This window comes from Diospyros lotus, chromosome 3 (genome assembly GCF_014633365.1).
Source record: "Diospyros lotus cultivar Yz01 chromosome 3, ASM1463336v1, whole genome shotgun sequence".
Lineage (NCBI taxonomy): Eukaryota > Viridiplantae > Streptophyta > Magnoliopsida > Ericales > Ebenaceae > Diospyros > Diospyros lotus.
In genome coordinates, this window is record NC_068340.1 from 30,262,027 (window position 1) to 30,272,023 (window position 9,997).

Here is a 9,997-nt window from a genome sequence, read left to right on the forward strand (position 1 = left end):
CGTTCTTCTGCTCACTGATTTCAATAATAATAATCATCTTTCGGCAATGAAAGCCACAAAGAATTATCAAAAGGTGGTTTCAAAGTTTATACAATATCCTGATTCTTAAAAAGAAAAAAGTCAAAAAGATACAGAAATTATAACCAAACAGAGCCTTACTAGTTATCTTTTCCTAAATTTATAGGTTCTTGAATCAAGCTTACAAAACTTGTTGAAATTTAATGCAACGGAGAAATGGACTCTAAAAGAGGTCAAAGTCTTGAAAATATTTTAAAATCTTTCTAATGATAAAGTTTATGTTAAGATTAAAGACACTGTAAGGATAATATGATAAAAATGAAAGTGGTCAAAGTGATTTTGATTAATCTAATTTAGTATTTATTATGGGCATAGACTGTTGTTAATTTTCAATGTATTATTATTTATATTTAATTTGTATCCATATTCTTGATTTGCATAATTCAATCCTAATAATCTAATTTCAGTGAATTTGTGAACAATCCAATCTCATGTCACCTTAATTTGGTGATCAAGCTCTTACTAACAACAATCTTTGTTTGCTTCAAATCATTAAAATAAATTGAATCAATTAATTTGGTTGGGTTTGATTTAAGCTTTTTTATAAAAATATTTTAATTTAGATATTCTAAGAAAAGTTTAGGATCAATTTCAAATTGTGTCACAAACAATAAACGGTCTTATATATTACATCATATACTATTATATTTTGCATATAATATTTACTTAGAAATGTGTATTGGAGAAAAACTAGTTTAATTTAAAAACATTAAAAAATATGTGTTTAATAAAATTAATGAAGACAATTTATATATATGAAGACTTGTAAAAAGACAATTAAACAAGTTATTTTAATTTTTTATAAAAGTTTATTAACAAACTTGTGAATTATAATATTAAAATAACATATAACTTGTCTCTTTCTCAAAAAAAAAAAAAAATTATTGTCTCTATCTAAAGTTTTGACTTTATGTGTGTGTGAAAATTACCCAAAACTTAAATGTTTATTAAATTATTACAAAGTTTTTTTAAAAAGGGGTAAATATTAATAATAAAATATGTTACTTGTAATTTGAACGAAAACAAATTATAATTTTATCATTTAATTGATCAGCAATTTATTCAGACTGTAATTTATAATTTAGTTTTAAATTTTTTAAAATCGGACTAAGCCGGACCGCCAAGGCTAGACCCAGACCGGTGACTGCCGAGTCCAAGGACCGTCTGAAACGATCTGAAGATATTGCTGCTTCCAGATCTCGCCACGTGTCCTCGTGATTATAAAACGGATCCAAACCTATTTATATTCCACCCTCTATTCGCTTTTCTGGTCCGCCTCTCTCTCTCTCTCTCTCTCTCTCTTTCTCTCTCTCGTCCCTTCCTCTCTCCCCTCCCCCCCCCCCCCCCCCCCCCCTCTCCCCCGGGCCGCCGCCGCCGCCGCCGAACCCTATTCCAAATTCACCACTTAGTCTCTCCGAACACATTCCAATCTTCCTGTTCACGTTCAACTCTCTATTCGTTTTTCTTGTCCGGCTATTTCTGCATCTAGGTATCACTCCATCCCCACCGCCGCTGCCGAACCCTAGCCCGAATTCGCCACCTCGTCTGTCCGAACGCATTCCAATCTTCAGCATCTTGAAGACATCTAAGAGCTTTTCTTGTTAGATTCTTCTGTTACTTTATCGGTTCTAACTGGAATTCGTGGGTAGAACTCCAGCGAATCACAAGAATGGCGGCTTCTACAACGAGCGCTGTCTACATCCACGTGATCGAAGATGTCATCAACAAGGTTCGAGAGGAGTTCGTCAACAACGGCGGTCCCGGCGAGGGTGTGCTCAGCGAGCTTCAAGCCGTAATCAATCTATTCATCTTTAGCAAACATTTTCCTTTATTTCTTTCTTTTGGGCGTCAGTTATTTGATTGCCATTTTGGTGTTTAATTTCGAATATTGTTTTTACTGAGATCGTGATTTTTAGATTGACATATAAGTTTTAGGTTTTGTATTTTCTGATTGAATTGATTTGCGATCGCCGCTTTACTGTAACCCTAATTGTTGATTTCGATGGGAATTAATAGATATGGGAATTGAAGATGATGCAAGCTGGTGTTATAGTGGGTCCAATAGATAGGTCCGCAGCAGCAAGGCAGGCGACAGGGGGCGCTGTAGCCCCTGTTCATGATCTTAATGTGCCTTACGAAGGATCTGAGGAGTATGAAACTCCCACGGCTGAGATGCTGTTTCCTCCAGTACGTTTCGCTTTTCTGTTATCTTCATTGCATATGGTTGCTAATATATGACTTCTTCATTTGCTCACTAGAGGCAGACCTAGTTCCATTTTTAAGTTTGCAATTGATTTTTTTTTATTTTTTTGCAGACGCCATTGCAAACTCCAATGCCGACGCCTCTCCCTGGAACTGCACAAACACCTTTGCCAGGAACCGCCCAAACACCTCTTCCTGGAACTGTCCAAACACCACCTCCTGGAACTGCAGACAGTTCAATGTATAACATTCCTACTGGTGGCACTCCCATCACACCTAATGACTATCCAGCTGTAAACGATCAGGGTGGTGTCACTGAGATGAAACCTGGGAGGCCTAACCCATATATGGTAGATGCAATAATATATATATATATGATATTTATCAAAAGTAACTTTTTTGCCGGATTCTTTTTTTTTTTGGCTTTCTGCATGTCTATTGTAATGTCTACATTAAGTTCAGTAGACTGTCTTTCTTTATGATGGCTTAAGTTTTTGGTGTATGTCACCTTGGGTGACTAATTTAGGGGAATTTTATGTTCTTGCATTATGCAGCAACCTTCCTCTGCTTGGATGAATGAAAGGTCCCCTCCTTTAGGTGTTGATGTTAATGTTGGTAGGTATTTAATTAGAGTCATGCCGTTTATATTGTCTAAAGCATTTTTCGTTAACTATTTTCATCTTGGTTAAGCTTATGTGGAAGGGCGGGAAGAGTTGGACAGGGGAACATCTCGTCAACCCATGACGCAGGTGATCATATTCATAACTGCATTTTACATTCGGATTTGTAACTCATGTTTAGGTTTATAGTTTTATGATTTAGGAGTATCTGGTTGCCAAGCATGCATCACTTCTGCTGTCCTCTAGTATTGTTAATTGGAATTTGTGGGTCTGTTACCAGTTTTAATTTTGTTTACCTAGAAAACTGGAAACTACTATCTGTTGACACATATTCTAAAGCCACCAGCTAACAGATATCATATATGAGTCTTCTCATTATTTTCTGTTTTAACTTTCTAGAAACATTTAGACTGGCAAAATAAGGAATCTTTTGGGGAGGAAAATGAAATGAAAACAAAAACAAAAAATAATGACAAAGATGTTTGGTAGCTACAGAAGTTACCCTGATGATACCTCTTCAATATATTTCCGGTACTCTAAAAGAAAAAGGGAAGAAAAGAAACTTAGCATCCACAGATGCCACAAAACTCATATCTCCCAAATGTTGGTGGAGCAAGGGACAGTCCCAAAAAGAAATGTCCTTGCTGTTTAACCCATGAAGGATAAGTAAATTAATTAAACTTGAAAATTTAGGGTGTCAAGTCACCTTAAAATATTTTCTGTTGAGAATATAGTACAGGTTTGAAAAAGAGTTTAGCAATTGATTTTGAGTGCATATTGAGAATACACAGCTCAAAATGGGTATTTAGGTTCCTAAGATACCAATATAGCAAAATATCATATCATCTTTTTTAATGGTTGATTTTGAATGCATGTAGACAAGAATGTTGAAAGCTTATATTCATATACCAAGAAGTAATAGTACCACATAATGTCATATTTAGGTTTCACAATCAATCAAAAAAATTCATGGGGCTAACGAAAATAAGAAATCTAACTCATAGAATATTGAGGGCGTACCCTGTATTTTCTTGCTCAGAAATGCTGTAACACAGGCCATTATTGAGTTGAGAAGGCAAGGCAGTGGCTTGGATGCACTGCAATGTAAAAAATGAAAAATTCACAGGAGTCTTCTGCTTCAGAAATCGTCTACAACAATGTATCTTGCCTTAATTCCATTAGGTGGGGTCGGTTATATGAATTATAGCTCACCAATTGTCTCTATATATGGTCATAGGATAATGATATTTTCCACGAAAATAAGGACCCAAACCATTCAACCGACCAGCCAAAATATCCTTTTTGCCCTTTTATCAGCTTCACTCTTTCTCTCTTCTACTCACTGCACTTATCTTCTCTCTCTCTCCTCTAACCAGTGACACAATCAGGGCCTCCTCCATTTCTCACTGCCATTTTGCTATCTCCTCCCCACCATTGCTGCCATCTCTCTGACCAAAACTCTGACAACCCCATCCACCTGCCCAACCAAAGCCTCTCCCTCCACCAACTTTCCACTTCCACCCAAAACAACTCAGACTCCTACACTCCCTCAATTTGAAACTATCTTTAAAACTCAGAAAATAACTATTTCTTGTTTGTTCTTTTATATTCATTTATTGTTGAATTGGAAGTAGAGCTATTGGGCATTGCTTTCTATCTCATGTTATCTCATTTTAGGTTGGTTAGTTGGTGTTGCTAATCTGTTCCCCTATTTGTCATTTGTGGGAAAAAAAATCTAGGACTTCTTCATGATGTCATCTGGAAAGCGAAAACGTGAAGATTTTGCTTCACAGTATCGTGGCAGTGGCTTCATACCACAGCAGGATGGAGCTGCGGATACCATGTCTGACAAATTTCAGGTGGAATTCTTTCTTTGCTTCCACATGCATATTTTGTTGATGCTTTGTCTTAGTTTATTCACTTGACACCTTTATCTGTTAGTAGTACTTTGCTCGATACAGAAGTCTGTCTGTCCAAGAGTCTGAGCACTTAGTTACAGACTTAGTGGTGGATAACCAATGACAGTCTTTACTCATAGAGTCTAGGCATTTTCCTTTAGCTACTTGCTTAGTACTTTGGTAACCAGGGACCTTTGATACTTATTCTGAAAATATGTGAATGCTCGTATCTTTCTTTCCATTATTCATAAGTAGGTCCGCATGTCATTTTGGTTAGTAGTAATGCTATGTATGACCTATTAAGTGCATATGAATAACCCTCCAAATGATGGGGTTAATAGATGAAATAAATTGATGTCAATGATCATTGACCTAGCTTGAAAGAAATCATTTGACTTGGAGAAATGGAAAAAAAAAAAAAAAGGCAGGCTTGCCTTACAGGGAAAATACTCTGAGGATTTACTTGTCCTTATATTTTCCAGGGGCTGTTAACCTAGGATGCATGAAGTTGATAGTGAGGAGGCTTATTGAGATGAAAAGTTGAATGATATGAAATTAAATCAGTGGAAACTATTTAATGGTGCTAATTTTTTCTTACGTTTTTTATTACCTTGCAAAGTAAGCATCAGTAGGGAGCAAGCATAAGATGTCTCCTAGCACTTGGGCATGATAAAAGTTGACATGCCCCTTTTCCTCTCCCTTGGACTTGGATGGATAGTGACTCTTTCTCCAATATCTTGGAGAAGGCTATGACAGCTTAAGTGATCAATCAGAGCATGCAGGTTCAGTTATCTTGTGGCTACTTATTAATTTGTTCGAGCATGGTCATATCATGGAATAACTTATCTCACTCCCTTGAGTGGTTGGACCAGGGCTTCTGTCTAAGACTTGGAAAAATTCTTCCAAGTGTAGATAATTAAGGGCCAGTTAGAAACCACTGGTTTGACCAAAACTGCTGGTTCAGCCAGCGGTTTTGTATCTGAATTTAATTAATATACTGTGTTTCCTTTTTCTTTTGTGTTGGGTGGTTTTTTTTTTTTTTTATGGGGGGGGGGGGTGTTTAAAGATGTTGAGAAAAAGGAAAGGAAAGGAAGAGAAGTGATACATGAAAATGAAAAGTTGAGTGATTTGTGAGAAAAAATGACTAGAAAAGATGTTGGATTTCTCAATGCCTCATGATCAGCTCTTGATTTAGATGGTGGATTCATTTTCTGGACTGCTTCTGTTATTCATTGGTTTTCTTCTGTTCATTGTGGCATCTGGTAAAGGCGACTGTTTCAGAGGTTCTTTGCTAGAGGGTGTAGCTAGAGAAATCCACAGAGGGAGGGGGAGAGAGAGAGAGAGCCAGAAAAAGATATATGATAGAGATAGAGTGCGAGATAAATGGATTCTTCTCTAGTCTTTTATCTTGCTAATCACTCAACTTTCCTTTTTCACATATCATCTCTCTTCCTTTCCTTTTTATTTATCTGGCCCTTAATTGTCTATGCTTGAAATTTTTTTCTAAGTTATAGACAGAACTGCTGGTCCAACTAGCAGCTCTGCCATGCAGACAAATCGGGTCTGAGGTGGCGAAATGGATTCTACTGTGGTAAATAGTTTCAGCTGGGTCCTATTTTAATAATATTTTATTGAAATAATGTTATTAAAGAACCATGAGAGAATGGAGTTGGATCCCTATGTCTGTGCTTGTAGATTTATAGGCCTTTTTATCCACCTTTATTGTGTTGGTTGCCTCCTTAAAGTGTTAATTCCTTTCTGAAGAACAGAGCATGAAAAGGGTTTCTATGTACTGATGTAGGAATATAAGATGTGTCCTATGTTTGTCCCGCAGTAATGGATTCATTCAAACAATTATCTGCAAAACATTGATGTTCCTGATTAAGAACGAGCATAATTCAAGCTTGCTATCTTGGAGAGTAGGAGTGGTATTAAAGTGATTTTTTTTAAGTACATAGGTTACAAGCATCTTCCTGCCACCTCCATTTTGGGTGGAGGCAGCTTTCAGTGTCATACTTTTGGTTATTATCTCCGCCCAGTTTCAAGCAATATGGGGAAATACCTCTCTTTCTTTCTCACATGTCTATTATTAGTTCACACACTCAATAATTCTTGATTCTATGCTGCAATCTAGGATTTGGAAAATGCCTGTAAATTCTCTATAAGCTCTGGTATTTAGTGTTTTTGCAATCTTTTTCTGGTCTGTTCTCTACTGAAGGGTTGCACTGCTGTTTCTCAAGTTTGTAGCTGAATTCTGCATTACTTTTTATACATTTCCTTGGGTATGTTAATCATCTTATTGTTATTTCTCAGGTTACTCAAGGGGGCTATACCGATCATGATCTTGTTACTGCTGCAAATGGAGAGGTATTCACACTAAGGGCAAGGCTGTCTTCAAGGATTTCCCAATTGGATGGACCAATATCTGATCCTTATGATGATGAGCTTTCTACACCAAATGTAAGATGTTGTTTGTATCCTTTTCAGGAATTTATGCAAGAAGTGAGATAATATGATGGAATTTTTTTTCTATAATTGTGCATTTCCTTAGTCCATGCACAGTTTTTCCAAGATCCGAGGCTTGCCTCTTTGGTACTTTTGCCATAGGCATTTTTTTGGTATTAAGCCTCTTGTTTGTAGTTCATGTAAATGGGTCTAAACTGGTGGTCCCTTGATATAATGACAATTAAGTCTGCATTATATGGTTATTTGTTGATGGCTTCTCCTTCTTAGTACTGTTTTAAGCATTGGTAACAACCTGATGAAATGTCTGCTTGGACGAAATTATTAAATAGGTTATTTGAACTATTAAAAAGCCATGTCAAAGCTTGTTTTATGTATTGGTTTATTTTCTTTTGGAGAGGGGGGAGGGGGGCTAAATCTTGAGAGTAAAAGGTACAACTCCTTTAGGAAATGAAATCTTCATTGAAAACATAAGTTTGTTTGAAGAATCTTAGTTGGTAATTTTCCTATTTTAACACCTCATTAGATAATTGCAGCCCAATATTTAATCCTTATGCTAATGTTGAAATGTGCCAGTGTAAGAAGTCAATGGCATGCATGGAAGGCAATGCTCCTTCTGGACACCAGGCTAGAAATTTCTTCATTCATGTTTAGCAGGAGCAGATTGTCGTTTAATCTGCATTTTGAGATCACAATTGTTGAGTGTCTCTGGTTTAATTAGGTTAAACTTGCAGATTATTAATGGATTTTTATATGATTTTTAAAAAGAAAAATGACATTTTAGACCTAGTCTCAAAGCCCTATCAACTAAGTTGCTATTCATGCCTTGGACCAGCAAATACCTGGTACTTGTTCGACTTAATGAGAACCATGAAGTGCTTTGCTGTAGTTATGCATGTGCCTATATGCTTGCATATGCACATGTTGACATGATATACATGTGTAAACCAGGTTGGACATCTGTGGAAGAAATCAGTTAGTGTCGATTTTTGCTGAAGCACAAGGGTACTTCTATGAAGGAGCTTATTGTATATTATCTTCTCCTCCTGTTCCCTTTCTTATCATGGGTGCATGCACGTGTAAATCTGTCCTAATCATGATAAACTTTTAGATCAAATGGTGGTTAACAAATTCAACAGTGTGCAGAAGAGAGGATTGTCTGTTCTTGTACTAAGGAGAGGTTTAGGGGTGGGCCCACTCCATTTAAGGGTGATGGAAGGAGTGGGCAGTGGGTGTAGGTATGGTGCTAGGGAAGTTTTAATTACTAGCATGGAGTGTGTTTGGACTCTAGTCTTTTGGATTGATTTACGGAAGAGGCTCAACCTTGCCAAGGTCTTGTCAAGGAGTATAGTGTTGGTTATTTGGACTGTTTGATTTGATATTAACATTGTTATATGTTCTAAATTGTGCACTTACTTTCTTCTTGTACTGAAGATATACAATTACCAAGGAGTTGTCAACGAAGACTACAATGTAGCTAGTACACCAGCACCAAATGGTAAACTTATGATCTTTCTTTTGACTGGATAAGTTGGACCTGTTATAGGTTTTCTTGGGTTGATATTGAAGCTGGTGATTATTTGCATCGTTTAGATCATGTAGCTACTCCTGCTATCATCACTCAGAATAATGATGTTGGTGTTGATGATGATGATGATGAGCCCTTGAATGAAAATGATGATGATGATGATTTGGATGACGTGGACCAAGGGGAGGAGCTAAACACACAGCACTTAGTTTTGGCTCAGTTTGACAAGGTATTAATCTTCCAAGCATGTAGTGAACTTTCATGTCCTATCTTTCTGCATGCTACTATATAATGCATTTGGGTGGTAGGTTACTCGGACCAAGAGCAGGTGGAAATGCACCCTAAAGGATGGCATCATGCACATAAACAACAAAGACATTCTCTTTAATAAGGTAGGTGTGAAATGTGGTTCCAGCTCTTGTTTGCGCTTATTCATCTTTTTGCTTTTATTTTATTGAATCTCAGGTGATTGGTTAGATTCTGTGCGCTTTCTGACTCAAAGTTATTCTCCTCCTCATTTTATTGTGCTGTTGCTATTTTTCAGGCAACTGGAGAATTTGATTTCTGATTTGTAATAAAGATCTCATCAGCCGACAAACCAAATCTGATGCCTCGGTCATTTCATAATATTTTATTTTTTGTCGTAAATTATTTATCACGAATTGGGGTTGGAGTAAGAGAATGAGATGCTTGGTGTGTGTTGGGGGTGCTCTGATGATTGGCCCCTTGTATATAAAAGGGGGGAGCCGTTTTGGCCCGAAATGGATGGTTGCTATGTGTAATTCCAGTGACCATATGGGTGAATTTTTGTGAACTTAATCTCGCTCTACTTTTCCAAACCCTTTGTGGAAAACCGCCATTTGTGAAGGTACGATACTAGGAAAGAAAACAAAAACTGAAAAGTCGACATTCTGTTCCTGGTAAGCCATCCAAAAATTAAAAACTTGTGTTCATTTGACTGGGTTGAACTTGCTGTGTTGTGGCTGCCGCCACTGCCTTGCAACGAGCAGGTGAAGTCTATTGCCCCAAACCACCTGCCGCTTTTATGTTTGCAGGTAGCCACACGTGAAGGCCTTTTCCTTTTTGCCAAGATGGCTGTTTTGTAATCAGAAAATCTTCTCTTTTTTCTTTTTAGCTTGGTAGAAAATCTTCTCACTGCACCCAGGTCTATATCCTTCCGGAAAGGCTTCTATTTTCAATGCTAGCAA

General features: G+C 37.1%; 1 protein-coding gene across 1 annotated transcript; it reads left to right on the plus strand.

Moving 5' to 3' along the window:
* The first annotated feature begins 1,397 nt into the window (after positions 1-1,397).
* Positions 1,398-9,608, plus strand: LOC127797045 (transcription initiation factor IIA large subunit-like). Its single transcript, XM_052329526.1, has 11 exons — positions 1,398-1,870; positions 2,095-2,265; positions 2,394-2,630; positions 2,835-2,895; positions 2,971-3,029; positions 4,640-4,759; positions 7,112-7,258; positions 8,696-8,759; positions 8,855-9,018; positions 9,098-9,181; positions 9,334-9,608. Exons 1-11 carry the CDS (start codon positions 1,748-1,750, stop codon positions 9,355-9,357), a joined length of 1,254 nt encoding a protein of 417 aa, XP_052185486.1. The 5' UTR covers positions 1,398-1,747; the 3' UTR covers positions 9,358-9,608.
* Positions 9,609-9,997: the final 389 nt, after the last annotated feature.

Excerpts from the sequence above, each read along its gene's own strand:
- LOC127797045 (XM_052329526.1), top strand. The coding sequence starts at position 1,748 with ATGGCGGCTTCTACAACGAGCGCTGTCTACATCCACGTGATCGAAGAT. Across the intron at positions 2,266-2,393 it reads CTGAGATGCTGTTTCCTCCA|ACGCCATTGCAAACTCCAAT; the intron begins GTACGTTTCGCT and ends ATTTTTTTGCAG. Across the intron at positions 9,019-9,097 it reads TTTTGGCTCAGTTTGACAAG|GTTACTCGGACCAAGAGCAG; the intron begins GTATTAATCTTC and ends TTTGGGTGGTAG.